Source organism: Anticarsia gemmatalis, chromosome 11, assembly GCF_050436995.1.
Source record: "Anticarsia gemmatalis isolate Benzon Research Colony breed Stoneville strain chromosome 11, ilAntGemm2 primary, whole genome shotgun sequence".
NCBI lineage: Eukaryota > Metazoa > Arthropoda > Insecta > Lepidoptera > Erebidae > Anticarsia > Anticarsia gemmatalis.
In genome coordinates this window covers 12,049,452-12,075,232 of record NC_134755.1, presented here as the reverse complement: position 1 = coordinate 12,075,232, position 25,781 = coordinate 12,049,452, and the positions used below count along the sequence as shown (strand labels likewise).

Sequence of the window (25,781 nt, the reverse complement as noted above, 5' to 3'; positions counted from 1 at the left end):
CCGAGTTAGACTAGACCCTGAATATTAAAAACACATCGATTGCAGACTTGACTACAAAAGTACTCAAAATTATTATTTGTCGATAACAATAAATAGTTACTGGATGGTACTGTAGGATAAGATGTATAAATAAATGTGAATGAAACAAGCCAAGTATGTATGGATCTTAGCAAGTGGCGTTCCTTTGTCTCCACCTACCAATATGGTAGAAAGGTATGATTTTATGTATGTGGAAAATACTGGCTCTAGTCATTTCTATTGAACTCGATCTGTATATATACTTTACACTATCGACATTTTGTATTAATGACCTATTTTAAAATACAATATAGGCAATTATGAATAATACCAACATAATCAACAAATACTACAATTTAATAAAATTAAACTCTTAACGCGTAAATGACACTTTAAAAACCACTCCATTCACTCCATTACTAAATCAACAATTATCTTATAATTCACTAAAACGTATGAATATTTTAGTTTTATCGTAGTCACTATACGTAGTAGATACAGTTTTGAAAATTTGATAGACTAGCGATATTCTAATCGCAAATACAATTGAACGCTTCATCATTAATCAATAGGTATTAGAAGATATCTAAATTGGTCATTAATACGGATTATGAATAATGTCGCTAATTCTACATCTAGTGTTTACCGGATATATTACGAAATTTTGCCTTGATTATTTAAATAAAAAAATAAACCCATTCATGTCCCACTGCTGGGCAAAAGACTCCTAACGGAATATGAAAGGGGTTAAGCCTTGGGACCATCAAGCTGGCCAAATGCGGGTTCGGGACTTAGCGTACCTTCAAGAACTCTAATGGCTGCTACACTAATGCCGGCACGGCCACAGGCATACGGCGGCTTGCGTGGAAGGTGCAGCTTAAACCACTAAGCTATCACTGCTCTATTGTTTAAATAGCTTCAAGAAAAAACATTGCTCAGTAACTCAGTAGGAAAACTCTTGTTCAGTAAACAATAGTATAAGCTTTTCTTTTGTTCAGGTTTCGAAATATAGGTAAAAACCTTAGCTGAAAATCATAACTACAAGCCAGTATCTTTAGTCAAAAGGAGTTTAGAACTAGGTTAACTAGTCTCGCCATCTCGAAAAGGGTTTGTCCCTCTCCTAATCAATGAAAAATAAATGCAACATGCAAAATTAACACAAATAGATAAAGCTCGAACAATGACATTCATTTACAAAAGAATTTTATCGACCGTTGATTTTCGAGTGATTGATCTAAGTAAGTAATTACTGAAATGCTATCTGGGTCACAAATCTTTCAAGTAAATATCGGAGATCGAATGATAGCTATGTTTTTATCGAATATAATAAACAAATGAAAAAAATATACCTATGGTCGGTTTGTTGACCTATTTTTTTTTCTGTTTCTGTTGAGTCAGCAATAAGAATGTCTTCGTAGAATATATTTATCATAGGTTTTGATCGTCGAATGAGTCAAAAAACATATATGGTAAAAAGTTGTTACTTAAAATTGAGAGAATTGAATTTTATAGCAATAATAGTTGGTCGGTTCAAATTACTATACGGCATACATACAATTTTACTTAATATTTTTCTTTACTTACCAAAATATTAATTTGAAGTAAAGCCGCGAAAAGAAAAAAAACACAACATTTTAATACGTCAGTAGAAATAAATTTAAATATACAACCATTCTAAACACTTTACTAACGTAAATAATAAGTCAGCTGTTCTACAGAGCCGTATGTCGCGCACATACCTATTATCACACAAAAGTAAGTTGAGCGTCTGTTAGTGTAGGCCGTACCAACCGAACACCAGTGCAAGCGGCCGATAAAAAAAATAAAAAAAACAAAAAATGTATAAAACCTGGACATTTGCAGACTCAAATATTAGTACTACCACGTGTGTGTGATAGTGAACTACTGTTTTAGTTAAATAAATAAATAATAATAAGCTATTAGCAAATTCCAAACAATAAATTAAGTGACAAAAATTCGCGGGAAATATTTTTTTTTAATTTCAAAATGAAGGCATTTATTGTGTTGTTCCTAGTCAGTTTTGCAGGTAAGGAGTGTGAACTTCGTTTGTTTATTTACTGAAAGAAAAAAAGAAAGTGACATACATTAACAAAACTTTTTTTTAATATAGTGAAATAAAGACAGTTTTTTAACTTAAAGACACCTACGCTTGAAATTTCTGGACAATCACAAATCCGGGAATTTCTTATTATTTGTAAACTAACAACAAAGTTTGAAAATGATGCAAATATACCTACTTATAGTTGTTTATAAAGAATAAGTTTTCTCTAGTTCATTTACCTTAGAAATTATTCACTCAGTCCAAGTATGTTATCATTTTTTAAACAAAATAACATTTCATTCGTATATTCAACCTTCACCGTATTTCCGCACAGAGCAATCAACTGTCAAAATTTCCCGCTCTATGACTTTGTTACTTTGCGCTCGAAATGTTCTACCGTTTACTATATTTTATGGTAATTAACATTAATACACTTACATGATACTATGTATAATATGTTATATATTTGGAAATCTTCATTTTCGTTTATGTTATTTTTTACCTTTATTGTATTAGAGATGAAAACTCTTTCATAATTTATTCGAAAAAGCCACTGGCCGCATGGTGAATGGCCGGACGTTTTTCTTTTTCGGTGAAAAAAAAAATGTGCTTTTAAATATAGTTCTATTTTTTAGTTTCAATTGTTTATTGTTTAATATATATTTAATAGTTTTGATTGTGATTAATTTTTACGGAATATTTCTTTTGGCAGTAATTAATTCAAATTTTGTTTGCGTGTTTGATATACTGGTTTAAAATCACGACCGTACTTTTAAAAATGTACCTAAAAGGATAATGTATTTGAGGTAATTGATTGTTTTTTAATGTCCTTTTCGGTTTCCTCATAATTTTAATTCAATTTAAATTTGATAAAGCCCGAAGAATATGCGTAGTCATGTAAAACAAATACCTTTATTTTCACCACAAAAAATAAATGATTACCTATGCATTTGCAATTAATAACAGCAACAAACAATAAACTTAAAATATTTTTCAACTAATCGTGAACTTGTTTATAAAATACATACATCAATATTTATTAGAGCAATTCTTGGTGCGGGAGTTTAAAGAAAAGGACTATGGATAAAATATTTTATGAAATGACATTTTTTTAATATTTTTGTTATAGATCTGAGTCTTCAGGCGTCATGGTCCTACGATTGTAAGTATACATTTTTAATTTATTTAAATAATTAAATACATTTTTACAACTTGCTCATGTATAGTTTACCACTGTTTTATCCAACTAAGGAAATAATCTTCCAAATCATTTATTTAAGAATTTAATTGACATTATTATTTGATATTAATTATGTTGTACTAGAAGTTCGCATGCCTCTAGGTAGAATTTGGATGATCATTGTATGTTTAATTTATAAGATCTGTTATGTACCCATGTTCGTGGACTAATAAACGATTATGATTATGATTAATATAAGTTTACATTAGTGCCTATAATGGGTAATTTTGTACATCGGCGCGATAAAATTTTCATTATATTAATTCTAGTAAAAAGCACTAAAAACTGACATGCAAGCACGTTTTGAATGCTGCTTCTTCAAGTTATTTGTTTTAAATACCGCACATTAAACAATTTAAAGTTATTAAACAATAATTATTATTTTATTATAAGGCAATTGAACATCAATAATTTATGATTTTATATAAATCAATTCGTTATTAAATACTGTGATAAAACTCTTTAATAAATATTGTTTTAGTTTTTAATTGTACTAACAAGATGTCCATCATGTCAGTAGTACAGCAATAAAAATGTCCATAAACAAAAACAAGCCATACATAATACGAGCACTTTAGTTTTTAACATGAGCATGCATATTATTTGCAACCATGCATAATGTAAAAAAATCATAAGGGTTTTAAAATTTATTACAAAGTTTTTATCAATAGAGTTTGTAATGTCTTATGCAACTAAAGTATTGTAATACTTGCAATGGTTATTAATTATGTTATTTGTATTTTACGATTTTTAGTAACGTCTACTAGTAGGTAGAAAATGGAAAATTCTGCATTATTTTGTAAAATAAGTATTTAAAAATGAACAGTCATCAATTCGCCATCTGTATCTACTAGCTTATCAGAAACAGTATTGATCAACATAAAAAAAATATTCGATAATTAAATTAAAATTTCAAAGTCTAAATGCAATTCAAAAAATAAATGAGGTTACGAGAAAATAAAAAGATTTCATCTGAACAACTTAACATTAAAATTAGTTTAAATAACTTTAGAAAGGGCAAGACTAGTTCTTAAGAAGTCCATAATTAGCCTTTTGCTATACCTTGACTTAGAAAATAACTACGTATATTAAAATTTGAACTCAAATAACATGACAACAAGAATATTATAGTTCTTATTAAAATTATTTCCACTCATTTATATAATTCAAAACACGACAGTATGTCAGTTATTTGTTTATAATTATAATAACTATGAAATATTTTAATTAAGTACCTGTTGTGATATTTGTACAGATTCTTTCCGATGTTTTGAATGACATGTTATATATTTTTATAACGTCATTTATCATCATCAAAATGTTCAATTAACATTCTTATGTATAACGCCGTAGTTTTTATTAATACTACTTTAATTTGTTAAAATATGATACAATTGAATTGCAAAAATGACTCCCAGTTTCCTCTTGGTTTTACAGAGGTTTTTAAGTTTTTGATACTAGTACTTATTGCTATACTAATTGATCGATCTAATTCGATCAATTGAAGTGTAAAACAGTCTTACATTGTCTTCATCCTCTGAATTCCTATTTATAAGGAATACAACAAATGCTTCATAAAAAGCATATGGTCTTACCAAATTTTCATAGAGTTCTTATCCAAATAAACGATGAAGAATTAGTTGCGACGGTTTGACAAATTGCTATCTACAATTTTCATATTAACATTGATCTAGCAACTAACGTCAACGCAAAAGTAGTTCAGTCTAGTATCACTCAACCACTGAACAAACTGAATAACAACTCCCAAACATACAAACCAACTAATCTATAACACCTAATAAATAAATACAGCTTAATTTAAAAGCAATATTATATACAACCTTAAGTAACTAATGTTTGAAATGCACAATAGAATTTTTAATGGTGAACGCTAATTAGTATTCAATATTAAAAACGATATCAACAACTATAATACATGACACATACAGGAGTGGTTATAATTGATAATGAACTAATTATCAATCAGGTAAACATAGAAAGCTGTTGAAGATAAAGGAACACTCGTAGCTTTAACGCAAATACATTATATAAAACAGATTAATCACTTTTCATAGCAAATAATGACGTAGTTTACACGATACATATTATATATAATTTTTAGTACTACATCTTCTACAGAGACAATCATCACATAAAACTGAAAGGTAAATTTAACAGAATGTACTAAACACTGTTTTCTATAATCCCTCCTAATTTTAGGGTGTTACTACTTCATAGATCAAAGGTTGCATAGGTCAATTAGTCGTGGATCAAAGATTAATCAATAAATCGATCGATTTGTGCGGTAATATACTGACTGATCCATAATGTGTCAACCACGTAAGGACGAAAAGATAGAAGAGAATTCGCACAAAATACAGGCTGCCTAAAAAACATGGAAAGAACAATACAAAGTATCTAGTAGATATAAGTAGTTAACATTATCTCTATGATCATAGATTTCAGAATACAATAATCTAATTTCTGAAGTCACGACATAATATAATAATATGTCCCTTAATATGAATATTAACTAAATTAAATATACATACTTCAGTCGAGTTGAGTCAATAGGTAGCGTAGAAAAGATTACAGTTTGCTTTCCAATCGGACATTACAAAGGAGTTTACCAATTATGCATTAGGTATTTTAATGAGATAATTCAATGACCCATTAATTCTAGTTTGCCGAGTGCGATCGTAAACTTTGATGAATACCGCTCTCAATCTAAATGCTGATGACACTAACTAAGTCCCTTGTGATACCGATACTTTGATATTCGAAATATTTGCGTATTTGATTCATGTAATACACGAACTTCCGCATTTGACAACCCTTTTCCCTACTATGGACATATTTAGATAGATTTACATGAGAAATTGTCTTCCAGGCATTGATTTGATGTGCACAAATATGACCACAAAATAGTGTTTCATAATATTTTATTACTTATTTAATACTATGTTTAAAAGGTCATCAAGCATTTACTGTGTGCCTTTTACTATACTGCAGAAAGCAATCCAGTAAAATGAAACTCGTAGAAAAAGCTTTAAACGAAAATGTCAGTGAATAGTACTTCCAAAATAGACAGACATAATTGCTTTATACGCAAATAACTTACTATAGAATCATCCTACGTTGATAAACAAATAGTCGTTCAACTAGTCTATCATTACTGTTAAATGGTGTAATAGTCGTATAATAAACTAAGATAAAACATAATGTCCCTACATCCTAGACCACCTACATCCTACTGACGGGATGAAAATTATTAAAACAATTGAATACCTTTCGGTATTCATTATACGTTTTGAAGACTAATGTAATGTAATTTATGTTTTTATTATCGTTCTGTCTCCGGATTTGTTACGAAATCTCACCATACCGACAAATCGCTTTAGCATAAAGCGAATGAACGTTTTTTTAACTATAGCTGCTTGTACACATAAGGTTTGTAATACTAAGACGCACAACAGGCTTTATCTTTTGCTCGTGACCACGATCGATGCAACTCTATCGAAATTTAGGGTAACGAATAAGGTACCTACCTTTAATTTTTTTTAGCGCGTTTATTTTTATAATACTAAAATTCTTGGTATTATAAATCAAATTGTCATAGCACTCCTCTTTAAAAAAAGACTATACCAAACACATTTATGAATATTCATATACTATCTAAGTAACTTAACCAGTAGAACAAAAGCACAAACAAATTCTAACAGGAATTGACGTTAAAAATGTTATATTCCAACAGAACTAAATCCAAATTCTTATTACAGACGAAACCCAATGGCCAGGCGTATGCCGAACAGGCCAACAGCAATCTCCCATCAACATCATGACCCGTGACGCAGTGCTAGACAAGCACCAGGCTCATATCCGAGGACCTCTTGTATTCCGAGGATATAAGAACGTTAAAGTTACTGGCATCAACAATGGACATACATGTAAGTACACACCTTGTCTCATTATATATATATTGGTTGAGCCTTTGTTCCAAACTATGTTGGAGTCGGTTTCCAGTCTCCAGACCGAATGCAGCTGGAAACCATTGTTTTACATGGAGCTACTGCCTATCTGACCTGCACAACCCAATACCTGGGTTATAACACGATACCCTTCGGTAAGACGGGTTGTCAAACTTTCAAGCTTCTGACTACTGTTAACGACAGTCAAAGATCTTTGAAAATGGCAGCTGGGACCCACATTATAACGTGCCTTCCGAAACACGGAGGAACTCGATGTGTATAAAATGGTCACACATCCACAGAACACCTCGGCAAGCATAGCTTAACCTCAGAGATCAATCCGCGAGGCTGTTGTTAACTAAGCCACGAGCTACTCACCACACCTTGTCTCATTCAGTTCTTGTTATACAGTACGGCTGGTTATGAGTACTACACCCGACTTAGTACATAGTGGTTCTTGAAGAGCTAAATTGTACGATTGGATTAACGCTATCGGAGTTGTTAATCCACTTACGCATAGATGACATAATTACTCATTATTGAGTATGAAATTGATTCTTTGTGTTGGGCTTGCGGTAAATAACCCGCCACGACCATGTTAAACTATTTTTTGTGATCTATAAACACTTAAAAATGTCCCTATCTTTTCATTCCTGTTAGAATATTTAGCCTACGTCCTTCTGGAATGATGTCCTTTTGAAATGGAGGAAAAGTTTTTAAAGATAGGTAATTAGGTTTATAAAGACTAATTTATTTAGAAAATGATTACACTGCTTCAAAGATAATAGCTTCTCTTACAAAAATGTAGCTTAGATCTTCGATAACTTAGCTTATTGAAACGATTGAAATAATTGTCAGTTCGTGTGATTCGTTGCTTGACCATAGTTTCTTTGTACAGTGAAATGGGACGGCGTAAACGGAGTGAATATCCCTCCGGTACTCTCTGGAGGTCCACTTCGAGGCAACTACACCTTCCTGCAGTTCCATCTCCACTGGCTCTCAGAACACGCTATTGATGGCATGAAGTAAGTAGCACCATCCAATAAAAAATATTAATAAATCAATTTTTCTGGACTGTTAAACAGTTGATTTTGTGTTTCTAATCGCGGTAGAGATTTTAAATATCACTTATTAATCATTGTAAGTGATTAACAAATGCGCTTTTGATATATTGATTCCGTAATTTACTGTAATACAGGTATTTATTCAGACACCAGCTTACAAACTCTAGAATAAGACAGTAGTGGCGAAATAACACTGTAATAGTGCTGTTTATCGGTATTATGTTATTTTTGTGAGGAATAAATAAATTTACGCGTCTGTAAAACAGGACAGTTACCAAAGTAGGAATGATATTTCGTCCAGCCGTGGCCTTCAATCAACATTGACCTACCTAGTCTAACAAATTAGTGTTACAAAAGTTTTGAAAACCTTCTAGATAGATTAGCATAAGCTACCTACTGACGGTGACGTAGCAATTATGCGACAAAGCTTGCAGATAGAACTTTATGCATTAATAGCTCACGAAAGTATGACACGAATGGAATAGAAAGTCACGATTATCTAACTAAAATATAGTTTTGGCAATAAAATGGAAATTCTAAGATTTTTAGTTGCATTTTACGCCAATAAATAGCTTTGAAACTACAAACTATGCTGAAAACGCAAAGAGGATTTTGTATGCTATTTAATGTTAATGTATGCAATGTAAAGAATCATTTTAAGCTAAAAGAATATGTTAGTATGTCTGTACTAGAACTTAAATTTACATATACAGCAAAACCTACGGTGTCAATATATATTGTCTATGTTAGAACTTAAATTTACTTATACATATATATACTTAGAGCAAAACGTAAGATACGGTGTTTTACATAATAGGCATATTGTTATTTGAAAAAAAATGTGACTCAGAAAAAATAGGACGTACATATAAATCAGGCGAGAAATCCTCGGCCACTCTTTATACATAGGTATATTGTTTTGCCAATCTAAAAAGGTAGCCACAACATCAGCATAATATTGCATTTCACCCACACCTACTTTCAAATTCACCATAAAAATATGCTTATTCTCACATTTCTCCGAAAATATGCTGAGCCATCATTCTCCTTACCTTTTTATGGTAAAAAAACCCCGTGAATTGCAAATTTTTGAAAGTAAGCTTTTTATGATTGGCGAGATTGAATAAACTTATTCGCGATTCTAGGAAAATTTCAATTTGAGTTCATGAACACGATATTTTTATAAAGCTATAAGTGCATTAAGTTTTTATTATAATTTATTCCTATAATTGTTTCATGAAAAGCGACTTAATTCGTACTTATACTCCAACAATTATGTAGTCAGCCTTGTTTGCCTGATTTGCAGCTGGTGAAGGTATAGAAAATTCAAAATTTAGAACATCAGTGTCTCGTAGTCTTTTGAAGTCTACAGCGGCCTGCTAGACGATTACATTATTTTGGAAATACACAAAAATATTTATTATAATCTAGATCAATTGTCGGTTTATAGAGGAATTTTCTCCGATATTTGTGTTAACTAAAATCACTCAGTGAGAACACAATACGATACTGGCTTTAACGTGATACTGAAGACCAATTTTCATAAGTGAAATTAATAATAAAGTGACTACAGCAGATTTTATTCCCACAGAATCAGGAAATGTCACTTGCATGTAAAATATTTAGTTTCCATAATTTCACTTGCATTGTTTTAGTTCACCTTGTATTACGTCACATGTCTGAATAATAATTATATGGTACTAATGAATAACAATTAAAAAAATGCATTTTCACGTATTACAAACAACAGACACAAAATACAACCAGACCCGAAGCAACATTTGTGGATCGGATAAATATTTATTCCGTGTGGGATTCAAACTTCCGACCTCTATAGAACCAGATCTAGATAACCACTGCGCCACGTAGGCCGTGAGAAAGCTAGAAAATTTAAACATGGATAATTTTACAGAAATCAAAATAATAGTTACTGAAATAACAAACCTAGTTACAAGCACAGCACACTTACTTCTATGACACTTCTAAGAAGACATCCTTCTAATATACAAAAGATTTCTTACCAAATGTGGGTCAACAAACCCAACAGTTTCCAAGCAAAATACCGGTAATTTCCAGTGTCCACTTTTCCACTAGGAAAAATTCATAACAACAAATACTTCAGTATAATTATCTGTATACAAATCATAACACACATTATGTCATAGTGATAGTATTATCTATGTGTATTGTGTATATTAGATTGTAGATGACATGTTTACACGGATACTGAAGATTTCGTAATAGTCCATGTTTTTATTGCCACTTACGAAATGGATTATTCCATTATACCTCTAGTCCTCTAACTTAAATTCCCAACATTTAAATGTTACTTGAATGATCTGCCATACGCATTAGAATCTACTGGATGTAATAAAAAATATTCCAGTTTTCCTTCAGATTGTTGCAGTTGTAATTATTTATTACAAGGATGAACCAGAATAAGGTCATATTGAATTAATGTACACGTAATATATTTAAACGAGCTGCCTGTCAGCCTGATAGTAAATAAAAGTGAAATGATGATACTGTCACACCCTTTAATGTACAAAAACAAGTTTGATATAAAAAATGCATAAAAACAAATTAACGATTAAAAAAGTTTATCAAGAAATTAAGTAAGCGATTATGTTATTTTGTATAGAGATTAAAAGATACTTCGCTGCATATTTCCGCCTGCAGTTCACATAACTTTGATAAAAAAGCCTGAATTACTTAAATGTTTTAAAAACAGGCTTTAGTCGATAAAAAACTGTGATAAGACAAAGGGGTTAATAGGGATTTTGACGAATGAATCATAGCTTGAAAACTTTATGACTTAGGGCATACCATTTTTGATAAGTGAAGGATTTTCTTCAGGATATAAATAACAGCTGTTGATTTATATCTTACTAAAAAGGGTCTATCAAATTATTATTATTTTATCGCTAATGTTGCACCCTTTTACCGGGTGCAACATTAGCTAAATTTTAAAAGTGGTCTGATAGTAAAGGAAATTTCTATAGACAAGAAAAAGAAACGAGCCTAATTACTTGCTATAAAATAATGTTAACACGACTAAATGCCAATAATCTAGACTATGTTATACAGGAACGATAAAAAAGAACTAAGTAATAAATGACTTGGGCAGCATATTAAAGAATGTGACAAAAATAACCCTGATGCAAAAATAACTTCTATAAAACTACCAATCCAAAAAAATAAAATAGAGAAGACGCTCCCGGTATTCCACTATGCCATTGACCTACAAATAAAACTAGAGAAATATTGGTCTTTGTGCATACAAGTGACCTTTTCGAAAGTAATAAATAAGACATCGCGTCTTAATTACATGGGATACAGTCACACTTTTTGTGTTTTTGTTCATATTTTAAGATGAATGGCACTTATTTCTACTGAACAGTTCGATAAACCAGGAAATAATCGAGTATAATCATCTCTGGTATGTTGTTCGCTATTTTATTCTACTTTTTGGAGTGCAAATACCGCTGGATGTATCTTTAAGTAGTCTATTAGTGTAAAATCATTACTTTTTATAGCCTTAATGGATGGACCTTTGCTTATTATCGGTTCTTAATATAAAACCTTTTTGAAAATTAAACACTTAAAGCGAGATAATTTAAAATACACCGCTAGGTACAATAATAAGTACGTAGTGCAAATCGAAAATATTATTTTAATTTTATTACGCTATCTAACTTGTATTATTATGGTTTTATAAGTCTTTTATTTATGTACTTTCTTTTATAGTAAGTACGTAAGTTGAATTGTACTTATACTATTTTCTTGTTTTTTTACTATTTATAAATCTTTATCAACTCGTCTTCTTATTGTCTACTGTATCACCTTAGGGTTGATTAGTAAAGACTGCTTTTTGGCGTCATTCCTAAAACAAAATTTGTATACAGAGTTTTCAAAAAATATTTTGTTTATACTTACCTTTTACTTGATTCTCCAACTTTATGCAATTCTTCACTAATTTCCCTGTTCTCGCCCAGTTCTTTTTACTTACTTTATCTTTGTCACTAGGTATCCTTTGGAGATCCACATGGTTCATGTGAAGACTGGTGTTCCACTTGATCAAGCTCTTGAACAGCCTGATGGTTTAGCTGTCATCGGAGTTTTCGCACTGGTAAGTTAATAGTCCCAGTTTCCAGTTTTAGTTTGTTTCATAGCATTTTGCTTCTTTTCTTACTAATTACTCTTTACACTTAAAAAGTTTACAAATAATTGAATGATTAAGACGGATGCCATTTCGTCTTTTGTTATAGTCTTTCTATTTATTTTGAAACAAGCAGTATTATGGAAAATAAAAAATAAAATTACTAAAGACCAATCAAATATCATTAATCAAAAGCATTTAAATCATGGCAGATATATTTCTTTGTAAAAGAGTAGCTCTAGTAGTTAGAACAGTGACCAACTGTACCATTTTTTATTGTTCTTAATGGCATTTGAAGCTAATTGAATTATTTCTATCAACAAAGGTACGCTATGGTAACGAAGCCGACCACGCTCTGGAGGAGATCATGCCTGAAGTGCCAAACCTATTCGACAAATCACAGAACAAGACTGAACCATTCTTCCTTGATCTCTCGTGAGTATAATAATGTTTTTATATATATAATATTGATTGATTTTTAGCAAGATGTGTTACTATTGACTGGGTATTGACCCACCAGCAATTTTCGGTGTGAAAAATTCCAGCTAAGTTGGTAGCAATATTAGGAGTCGGTACACGACTGGGTATTGAAATAGTCAAAATTGACCTTCAGGACCTCTTAATCGCGGGTCTATATTTTTCTTATGATGTAAAGTTTAAATTAAAAGTAAGCAGGACCAGAGGCATGTGTTAGTTCGGTAAATAATTTCCTAGTTAGTCACTAACCAACCATGAATGACACCTACGCATTACACGAATATTAAAACAATGTAATTAGTTTCGTCTCTATTAGAACTAAATACTTTGAAAGATAAACAATTGCGTATAGGTGTCAAATACAAATGGACTAAAGAAACAAAGTAGTACTTGGACTCGCGTAGATATTTAAATACAGCGTTAAAAGTAAACACGAGTTTATTTACCTTCCTGTGACTTCTTGACCATCATTTCAAGTCCACAATACTATCGAATCGCCATCGTGAACAGTATTAGATGCCTGTAACCTATCTTATACACAAAAATGTCGAGATCCAATGCCTCTTATAGTGGATAGTCACCCCTCTTTCGGCTCAGAATTCCAATTATGCTACTGGCCGATATAATAAACACACTGTTATAAATAAACAAAAATATTTCTTCAGTTACAATAATAACAATGTTTGGATAAACATTAAAAATATTTTTAAACGAAAAATAAACATCACTAAAATGACTAAGATCTGCGATTAAAAACATTGAAATACTCTTGCAGATACTTTAACCAAACAGCGGTTTTTTCTTTTTTTCTTTTCCTTTCAGTATTGTTATCCTAAAAATCAATCATAATGTAGATATCCCATAGAGAAGCCTCTCTTAAAATACAAACTAGTCGTTTATACAAAGACAACACTAAGTTGTTGACAAAGAAGTGGATAACAGCATAATGCGTTCAGCATAAAAGCCTGAATTAGAGACCTGCTGCGAACATTTGTAAACCTTACAAAACTTTCGGATTTGAGATCAATTTTCGCCTCCCTAACTCGAAATTTATGAGCACCAGTTAACCACTAAAGTATTTGCAGGAGAATGTTGAGCCCTGAACCTCAATCATACTACACGTACCACGGCTCGCTGACCACGCCCATGTGCCAGGAGGTCGTCACTTGGATCGTCATGGACAAACCTATCTACATCACTGATGAACAGGTGAGAGCTTCAAAATGTATCTATAGTTTTTGTTACACCCATAGGACTCCTTGAAAAACAGTCCTGGTATTTTTAATAAGTAATTTGATCTTTGTTTCTTTATCTCTTTAGCTTGCTAATTTAATTTCAGTTACTCATATTTTGTTTTATTTAATATGACCTTATTTGGAAAGTCACTATTTGAAATGTATTAAGTAACCAAGATCTAAGTGCACCTAAATACCAGCTTAGCAACTTTAATTTCTGTTAAAGTATATGTTTAGCATCACGTTAGGTTTTAGAATCACGTGCACTTATCACACAACCGAATGGAAACCTTCACCCGTCAACTACATTAACAAAAATGTTTCTTCCTCCAGTACAAAGCCTTCTACAACGTAGACGTCGGTGGTTCCTACAACTACCGCAGTCTCCAGCCAGCAAACCGCGTGGTCTACCGGTCCATAGCATCTTGCTCTTCAATATTAGTTCCTAGCCTCGCCGGTACCATCGTGAGCCTTCTCTCTTGCCTCTCCAGCAGTCTTGTGGCTGGAGTCAACAAGGGTATATGTGCCCTCGTCAATGCTAAAAGGAAGTTGTTCGGAGACAGTCTCAAGCAGTGCAGTAAGTTAGCTTAGTTTAGTTAGGACGCTAAAGAAAAATGACAGATTCGGTAGGTGGAAATCTCAAAATACTGGATTACCTGTAGAACATGGCAATATGGCAAGGGTCAAACTCATTGCGACTCAAATCGAGCATTACAATGTTTGAAGATGTTTTTTGGTTCCAAAAGATTTATAAGAACTAATGCTATCCTTAACGCTTTTCTGGCCAGCGTGGTGAACTCAAGCCTAATTGCCAAACTCCTCTTTTGACTCAAAAGGAGACTTTTGTTCTGCATTGGGGCAATAATGGGGAAAAAAATATTATAAAAGTTTTAGAAAGTCCCTTGTCAGATTGCTTGTAAAGGTAAAAAGACACAGTAGTCAAACTTTTACCAAACTCTGGTCATTTTTCTCTACTACGTATTTATTTCGTTGTAAATAAAATTGGTTGCCAAAATTATTGATTGTAAAAGAAAGTGTGCCATAAGTGTTGAAAAAAATTGTTTTATTGTGATTTTAAAAGTAAGGTCTTAGTAGGTTCTAGAATGTTTTAGTGGTAAAGAGTTGAATCGTATGTATCGTATTGTGTATTGAGGTAGTGTGTAAAAATGTATTGTAATCATTGTGACTTGTTCAGTAGTACTGTTATGTAAATAGATTTACTATGTATATGTGTACTGGCATTTGTATTTCATGTCGAAAAATTAACTATTTGGCCGTCTGAAAAAAACATGTATTTAGAGGTCTACAGTAATTTTTACGCTTAGGGAATGGATAAAAAATAATATTTTGAACCAAAATTGCCACTTTTGTTAATTCGAAAAAAATGCTATATTGTTTACTTAAAAGACAGCCAGACGATTCATTATGCTTCGTTCGTATTTCCAGACACGTAGCTTGGAAAGCACGTAGAAAAATGTATGAAAAATTCAGCTGAAGGTTTCAGTAATTTATAATTTACACCAAGTCAAAGTTTGCGTAGTTCTTTCTCAGTATTTGGTAGATTGCTTTTTGCACATACAAATGGCCGGTATAAAGTTTCAAACAATGAAATACAATTAGAAATAATTATGCAATATTAATCAAAAATTTAATTTAATCTATAATTTGCACGCGGATGTTACGATATCTGGGAGATCTAGACGAAATTTAAGATAATCACTAACAAATTAACGTATCTGAAAAGATATCGTTCGCAATCGTATTATGATTATATTATAAACGATTGTCGAAATCTAGTCATCAATAAATTTATTTTTATCTAGATTCTGTGCACGTGCTGATCACATATGGAGTTAAATTTCCGCATAGTTTGCGCTCAATTATTATTAAGAAAATATTAGTAAAAAGAAATGTTCAATTTGTGATAATTATATAATAGGATACGGGAATAAACGTGAACACGCATTTAATCTCGACGTTTCGGCGCAGGTTACACTGGCCGCGATCGCAGATTAATTCCTGTATCCTATTATAATAAACATGCAACGCGAAAGTTTAAAACAATGTGTTTAGGTTATAATGTAACTATTATACAATGTAAACATGCATTTTTACTTATAAATAAATGTCGACAATTATATTTAAGTATCGTAAATATGTACATGATTGATTTATTATAAGTAAATACAATAAATAAATGAAATAGAGAAAAAAATGCGTTTTCATCCAGACCACGTTTAAATCATAAACATTACTTATGATAAGATCGTCTAGGATTATATAAAAATAATGTTGCAATGTCATAACTGCCTAAAACTGATAATGTATCAGTCAAACGTAACGTGAAATGACCGATATTCAAATTACTTTACGTCACAGCTTTATAATCCAAACTTTACAATAGTAATAAATATAAAAACACTTGCATCCCGGTCGGAGGTGTTACTACATAGTGACGATTAATATCAGAATACTGTTTCTATAAAAACAAAGAAAAAAGAATAAAAAGTTATAAAGCTAACAACACGAATATACGTACTTCATAGAGGTCATAGAAACCAGTAGATAGTGTCGCGACGACACGTCGTCTTCTTTCGCTTTATGTAGCGAGCTTCAAACTTGTACCTTAAGCATCTAATAGAAATACTTGGCCAGCGTAGTAGACTCAAGACCCAGCCTCTCCTTCATTCCGAGAGGAGAGCCTTGCCTAGCAGTGAGAGGAGTTTATTAACAGAAACAATCAGAAAAATACATACATAATATATACAAATACAATATGTATGTCATTCATTTTTTCTATTAGAAGCGCGAAAGAGGTTGAGAATTTTGAAAAGGTTTGAAATTTGCATTTGCATATTTAAAAACTGTTGATATGAAGCAATGGTTTTTTTCCCCTGCAGGCACTAAATTTATCTGCATCATTCAAGCATTCATTCATTATCGTAGAAGTCATGTCAAAGGCCTTTCGGGCGGCTTGAACAACTCTGACACTAGGTTAACCACTAACCATACGACAAGCAGAAGAATAGAAGCTCTTTATTATATTATTTCACAAGACAATTTGCATAAATAACTGAAGATTCACGATGACGAAATTTCAAGACGTAATCAAATAAGTGTAATAGCTGATAATGATTCATTTATTAGACGATCAACCGATTATAAATCCTTACGAATTGCCCTGTAAATACGATTACTTTACAATGTTATAAATTACCTGCTTGTATTACAATAATACTGTCAGTTAATAATCCATATTATATTATTTATGGATTATGTACAGATTACTTTAAGTGTATGTAAATACGGCTGTGAATTTGAAAGCTTGTGAGCGTTTGACGAAAGTGTTACCAGATAAAGTTCTGAGAAATACTGTTAATAAATTACCTTTAGTTTTAAGATAAAAAAATAAAATCCAATAGATATCAAATTGTGGTTTATTTATATTGTCTTACATCACCATAAAAATCGTTATATTTTTCTTTTAACAAGAATTTACCTCATCGCAACAAGCAATTTTCTTGAAGAACGCGAATGGACTACCAAGACTTAGATGTAAAATAAACACCGACTTGTTAGAAGAAAAAAACAAATATATACTAGACTGAATATACTTGACTTGCGGGGGCACTTCCGTGCCCCCAGATATTAGCAATCGTGTAGCGCAGATGAGAATTGGGATGATAAAGATTAAAATAAATAAATACATTAACAACCAGGCTCAGAACAGATACATACTCGTGCTTTCATCACAAAAAGATTTGTCCCGGGTGGGATTCGAACCCACCACACGCGGCGCACGTCTAGTGACCACTCCACGTAAGCGCCAAACGTGCAGTTTATTAAATTAAAAATTAAAAAATCTAGTAACTGTCTAAAACTCTATTGTTATGAAGCTTTCTTCAGGACGGTAAATAAAAGCTACATTTTTTTGGGGATTTCTGAAAGAATAGATTAACAATACTGGGTATTACTAAGTAGCTGTGCTTTAAAATTTACACAGTAAACCTATTATCCTGATTTAACATTTTTTGCAAATATTTCCGCAAAACGTGATATTTAGATTATGATCTTAATATCGTACCATTATCGATCACCTTGCACTTAGCCGATATGTTTGAAGTTACCTCGTTTACGTAATACGCATTATTATTTATTATTATTATCTACATCATTAATATGAATTATTAGTAAGCTGATTATGAAATTCGTATGCAAATTTTTGATAAGATGGACCTGCAAATCAACTTGAATTTAGGGATATTTACTAAAGATTATGAGAATCCGTATCCCTACCAAAAGTTATAAAGTTAACCATGTATTGCATATCCTCTTTCAAGCCACTACCGAATGTATATGACTTAAATTCACTGCATATATAATTTTTATTCTGGATAGATTTGACAAGAGTCTAGCCTAACATTTATAAAATCAAAATCAAATCATTTATTCATTCAGGTCAAATATTAACACTTTTGATAGTCGCTACAGTTACGACTATAAAATTTCTGATATGCTGAAAAGTCACAAGTGATACTTAGTCCTAATAGTTTGATGATTAAGGCTTAGTTTTGGGCTGCAAGTCCAGTAAAATATACATATTTACATAAATTAATATGACGAAGAAGGTAAAAAAATACACTCGGATGAAACTGCCGTCAAAGGTAAGTCAATTTTAAATTAAGATTAATAAAGTAAGTAGATTAAATTTAAGAAAAGATAATAATTTAAAGCAATTACCAGATTCATTTGCTGTATCTTAATGAGGGATAACATGATAAAAATATAATTAATTAATTCAAGATTATTTAATTTTGGAAAAGTCATTTCTGGAAACAATTCAACCTTATCTAAATAGGGTGCATTTCATATTTTTTGCATGAATAAAAATGTTTTGTTTAGCAGATTAAAATATTTTTTTTCTTTAACAAAGTGCTATTTGTCTTTTCTTATCACTATTAGAATGTTTCTTAAATAGTAGCCCGGAGTTTGGTAATGTGTAACATTGTTAGTAGAGAAACGTGAGTGTTTCATACACCTCTATCGCAATTCATACACCTTTAAATATAACAGGGATATTATATCGGTTATTATAGGGTTTTTATTTCAAAGTGATGTCCCGCTTTCCGGGGATTAACTAATGCTGCTCTCGTAATTTTATCTAGAAAAATTAACATTACTGTTTATTTTAGATCACCTAGTGGTCAATCATTTTATAGAAGCAGGCCCATACAGGCTTGTCATACTCCAAAAGCTGAAAAATCCTGCCCAAAAGGATATTAATCCTTCAAGGAAAATATCGCGTGACGTCATAATATATTAATTTAAACAACAAACAGTGAAACGGCATTTCCGATCGCTAAGTAAACATTTATCAAACCAGTTTTTATGATAACTGCTTAAAATAAGCTTATGAGATTATCTGTTATCTATTTATAAATCTTTCTATTATTAACCTGGTGACGTCATAATTAATGCATTATTTCGTTATCTGATAGATAATCTCTGGTTATCACTTCACCTGCACCCACATTCCAAAGTTATTGTTTGTACTGAAGTACTTTCCCTTGCCTGACTTTTTTTTAAGGCTACATGGAATTAATCATTTTTATGACGATTCCATGGGTCGGCAGGTTAAATTCAACATGATATGTGTTGCAAAAATATTTAGTTTTCCTAAGTAAGAATTTAAAGTATCGATATCTGTAGTGGTCGCCACATCATTGCCATTAAATGTACAAGAAATCTAAGATTGAGTCCTACACATAAAAGTATTATCTATGCATGATTATATTTATAACTTTAGCAAACTAAGCTGTTTTTGGAAAATAATTTTGTAAGATTGGTAACCGTAGAAACAAGCAACATATAAAAAGTGATCATATCTAAGATCTTTATGAAATTATGACACACGCGAGAATTAATGAATTCACATGTTACTGCAATAAATAACTTTAACAGTTATAAATAGATAAAGCTAAAAATATACGATCTATTGATAATTGTCTATATTTAGAGTTTGAACGTCATATCTGCCATCAAAATTATGACATACAATAATAATTATAAATAATGTGACCGATTTAACCCGATACGTGTGAAATCCTGGTAATAAACAGATTTTATCACGAAATAAACGTCTTATAATAAGTTGCCAACGAGGAAAATGTGCACAATAACTAATACAATATTAAAAGCTTATTGAAACTTGATTAAATATTATAGATTTTCAGAATAGATATGTTTATCGGAAAAATAATGGCATACGTACGTATTAGGGGAAATAATACCACCAAAATAGTCAGGTGTGTTTGTTTCCGGCGGTCTAGTATATACATATAAGATAACGAAAGAAGCAAGATAAGTTTGTATGGATCGCAGCAAATGGTGTTCTTTAGTCCCTGCTTTGTTCCGTGGTAAGGGGCATAATTTTATTCGTGTGATGTTAACAAAGGGTCAAACTACGTAAGTTAGACATTATAACTATTTAGCTGTTCAAAATTAAATTAGGCAGTACTTTTTCCAGGGCGAGAATGAGATGAGAGAGACATAGAGACGAGATGACGAGAGAGACATAGCTAGGCTCCGTTTTTCACCATGAGAAAAATCCAAGGACATAGGCTACGTTTTACCCAACGAGATGTCTAGAGTCTGAAATATATTTTTTCACTGACAACTAGATTGTGTGTAGTGGTTGGCCACTAGTTATATTTTATGAGACGACACCCGTGCCCGTGGGACAGTAATGGCTGGGTGATGATGATTTATCTGTCATCAACAATCATCGCCGATGAAATATGGGAATAGTCACTAACCAACGCACCTCTGTACTTATGACGATTCCATTGATATACCTTACCAGTAAATATAAAGTAATCTCTAGCGTAGGCAGTCTTTGGTATTCTTTCGCTGTTTATAAAGAATCTTCTGGTAAAAGAGAGGAAAATTAACACGGGGGCTTGGTTTGAGCACTTCTGGATTTATAAGAAAATGCGAATCGATTATAAGTTTCAATATTTGTTGATTACAAGATGCTAATCATAGTATTCGGTTTTAATGAATATTCTCATGCTTTAGATAGTATGAATAAAGTGAATTTAAACTAATATGAGTATTCTAAGACAGCTTTTTGATCAATATGACGCAAGAACTTTAAACTAGATCCTTTACTGCAAAGTAAAAACAAAAATCTAAACAAAATAAACTGTAAAATGTAATAAATAATGTATTTCAATCTCTCCCCTTCTCGACAGTTGATGCAATGATTTAATATTTAAACAGATGTTCTGCTTCAATGCATACATAAAGATGTTCGGAAAGTAAGGATAAACTGCATTAAATATTCACTGGAGTCAAGCATTTGTTTCTCTTGAACATAAGAATTAAAAGGGAAAACTTTAAACAAAGCTGTTTTAGCAAAATAATATTTTCGTTTAACTTTTCTATTTTAGGGCATCTACGTTAATTATTAGTTTTGTAATGAAATAAAGCGAGAAAATAACAAAATAACAAAGAATTAAACGTCAAAACAGAAACAAAAATATATTTTGACTTGTTAACGATACAATCATTAAAAAATATAGAAATCATCAATAATCTTAATGAGTAAAATACCATTTACTAGGGTAATAGAGTGACGGCTCCTACATATTTGAAGAATTATTACCCTACCTATGCACCCCATTTCTCTGGAAGTCACGAAGGTAAAGTCCATTCGTAGAGTGAAAATAATAAACTGCCCGCAGAAGAACGTAACCCATAAATAGAAACAACTGGAACATTTCTAAAGGAACTTCTATTAGGGTTACTCTATTTTTATGTCTCATATTACTAACACACTCCTAACGACTGACACAGTGTATCAGCAGTGAGGTAGACTATGCGCTTTCTTTTAAACGCACTGACGATTACAGAAAAAAATTTGATTGTGTTGTGAAAATTACTTTGCAAAAATAAAGTATTTAAGTATTATTAATAAATAAATTTAACCCATTAATGTCCCACTGCTGGGCAAGGGTCTCCTCCCGTAATGAGGGAGGGGAAGTTAAGTAAGTATTGAAATTTAAGTATTATTAACAAAAATATTAAGTTAATAATACTTAGAAACAACTAAAACTTAATTTAAAATTAAGCAATTTATTACTGTTTGACTGCTAGGCACTTGTCCCATTATAAAAAAGAAACAATGTTAGGTTTTGAGCCCACCACTCAGGCAAAATACGTACTGTTAGAGACTTTATCTAACTTCCCTTATTATTTGAAGTACTTTGAATCACGTTCTGCTCGCTTTACCTCAAGATGTTCTCCTCAGTAAACTACTCCTGCGGGCTTATCACGTATTTCAGTTGACATCTAGTATTTGTCAAATAGTTGTCACTATTCGGTACATTGCTGCTTTGAAGTAACATGTTAATGAAGATGATCTAAGGGAGAAAACAATGTACATCTTAATGCCTTTCAAATAGTTGTCAACTGAGATACGTGATAGCCCCTCAGTACCCATTAGTGCGATGTAATGAGGCTGAAAGAGCTCTAAATAAGAACTATAGACCAACAAAATCCTGCTACAATTTTACAAAATTACTACAAGACTCGTACGAACCCAACTCTCTGTTCGTAAACGCACACTATGTTATAACAAATTGGAGAGCAGTGAACACTATTGTCTGCGAGGATATGACATAATGGCGCGCGAATCTAGACTGATGCGTCCGCCGTCAAACGCTTGACACTGACACCGGATCTTACGTCTTACGGTATGCAAACTATATTGTACAACTAACAATATGTATATGTGGGTCAACTAATTGACTGTTTCTGGTGCACAAGTCATCTAACGCAAGGTAGTGTCCCTACACTACCTTGCGTTAGATGACTCGTAGTTTTCTCCACGGACAATTATGTTGGAGTCGGCTTCCAGTCTCACCGGATACAGCTGAATACCAGTGTTTTACATGGAGCGACTGCCTATCTGACCTCCACAACCCAGTTACTGGGATAGAACACGATACCCTTCGGTAAGACTGGTTGTTAGACTTTCAAGCTTCTGACTACTGTCAAAGATCTTCGAAAATGACAGCCGGGACCCACAATTTAACGTGCCTTCCGAAACACGAAGGAACTCGATATGTGTAAGATGGTCACCCATCCACAGAACAACCTCGGCAAGCGTAGCTTAACCTCAGAGATCGATCCGCGCGGCTGTCGTTGACTAAGCCACAAAGTGAAGTATAATTATAAATTTCGGTGTCGTAACTTGTACCTAGGTTCTGTACCTCTAAAAGCATCAGTTTTGGTAGATGACAGTCATGTGCAGTGGTTTAGGTAATCACCCCGCGATTTCTACTGTGTGCGTTAATCACAGGCTCGATTTTCATATTTAGCAAATATTTGTAAAATTTCCAAAAAAAAATTATAGAACTGTGTTTGTAGGTTAAATTTGTTAATTTTCAGAGTTAGAGTTGTCTTTTTTAAACTTAATAAATAATCATTTTGTTATTTGTTAAGTATCCCATTTCTTAACCTTCATAATTATTACACAACTTCCAATATTTATGACTTACACCTAGTTATTTAAATTATTCAGTTATCTAAAGCAGTTATCATACATTTTTATGATTAATTTTATAGCTGCTTGCACTCATTTTTACATAATAGTGATTTAGACCATAAATAGAGTTATGTTAGTTATGCAGCTCAGCTGAAATAAAAAAAATGAATATAAGATAACAAAAATATTTTAATAATAATGTAATATTAGTAATAGTTACCCAAGAATTTATTCTTTATTTTCGTCTCAAAAAAAATTGCTTTTCTGTGTATCCTTTGTTATTCTGTATGGAGTACACCTTAGTTGTGAATAAAAGCATTACTCTACAGCCTCATTACAAATCACTTTCAAATTCAAAAGAAGTAGCATAAATTCTAGATTTTTCATATTTATCTACTCGTGTAAATCTCGGAAAACTCCTTAGCTTATCTCAAGATGTTTCTCTCACGATCTACATTGTAGAGTCTAGATTAGTAGTATATATAGAGCAAAACAAAGGCCACTCTATATCTGTTAGTTGATCGTGATATGACACGGGGCTGTACAGGCTTTGTAAGTGCCCATTATAATGATATCATTCGAGTATATAATATACTACTCGTATGTACATACATTATGTTAAGTAAGATATAAACTTCTTATGCCCTTCGTGTGTGTTTTTTTTTTAAACTCTCGCACTAAGAATTGCTCTTGTGTCGCGAGGAATGTATGTAATGTATGTATGTAATTCCTCTTTAAACGCATCGAATTATATCAAAACATAAATACAAGAGACATGGGCTATACGTAAGCAAAGTGGTTAATGGAGAAGTAATGACGATCTAGCGTCTTCCCATTCTATCACTGGCACTCCTTGCTTACGTCTTTTACTTTTACGCTAAGTTAGCTTTTTGATTTTTTTACCATCACTTACAAGCTTATTACCAACAGCAGAGGTTCAACTGCCCTCCACTTACGCCAGACAACTCTACACGCTAACCAAATATCCAAATTTTTCAAGCAAGCAGACAAAAACTCGTAACGTTTAAACAAAGTCAAACGGATGCAATTTTTCTTCGTCAACTTACTGACCTCGGATTTCAACCTGCCCATTGCCAAATTAACTCTTTTAAGCATATAACATTCATACCATTTATAATAAACTTAACTGATTACCACGCTTTGTTTTATTTCACTTATACACTAAATTCTCACCATTATCGAAACTTTGATCCGAACACTCCCTGTAATACGGAAACATATTATTATTATTATTTAAATAAAAACATGCTATGACTCTCGAGTTATATTTTATAAACATTTTATTTTTCTTGATGAGTGCTGCGAATAATCTCATTCATTGAAGTATAGTGGACAAGTGAAGCAGTGGAGATGCTGCCGATTTTCTTTTTATTACTCTCGATAAGTACGTGATACATTTAAATAATATACTTTTCAATTTAAATAAATTCCTGATTTAAATACACGAAAATCTTTGAACAAAATAAGTGTTAACTTGTTAAAGACGTGACGAAAAGAAGGGTGTAAAATGTTCAATACACACGGCTGTCATTTATTTATTTTGTGTAAAATTCGTACAGTTATTAAATGCATATAGGTATTGTGAAGTGATCTTTATCCTGTCCGTTTCTTAAAGTTTATTGTGTTGCTGTTTCATAGTATAATTTATCGTTTATTTAAGACAACAGTCTTTAACAGATTTCATCCGTTCTAGTTGTCAAAAAGTGTGTTTACTCAGTCGTCCTTGTCAAAAGTGCATTGCCCTTTTTGTCACAATGTTGGTCTACAATTATGCACTTTAGAGACAGGACAGAGCAAATCAAACCGTCAGGTGCCAATTGTTACATTGAATAACAGCAGTTAGACAGACAGTTTTGTTTTAACGAATTAAATTGACAGGCCTGACATGGCGTTAGCGAGCTAATTTTTATTTTTTTTGTGTGGAAACGATCAACTTTTTTGTGCATCTTTGCGTTAAGAAGTTAATTATAATAATTCTGTTTTTTTT

The 25,781-nt window shown here is 32.0% G+C and overlaps 1 protein-coding gene across 1 annotated transcript; it reads left to right on the top strand.

Annotated features, from left to right (window-relative positions):
- Positions 1–1,768: 1,768 nt before the first annotated feature.
- On the top strand, positions 1,769–16,939 carry LOC142976699 (carbonic anhydrase 2-like). Its single transcript, XM_076120207.1, has 8 exons — positions 1,769–2,065; positions 3,210–3,242; positions 7,100–7,267; positions 8,187–8,313; positions 12,379–12,481; positions 12,837–12,946; positions 14,074–14,197; positions 14,557–16,939. The coding sequence occupies exons 1-8, from the start codon at positions 2,026–2,028 to the stop codon at positions 14,812–14,814; spliced, it is 963 nt and encodes a 320-aa protein (XP_075976322.1). The 5' UTR covers positions 1,769–2,025; the 3' UTR covers positions 14,815–16,939.
- Positions 16,940–25,781: the final 8,842 nt, after the last annotated feature.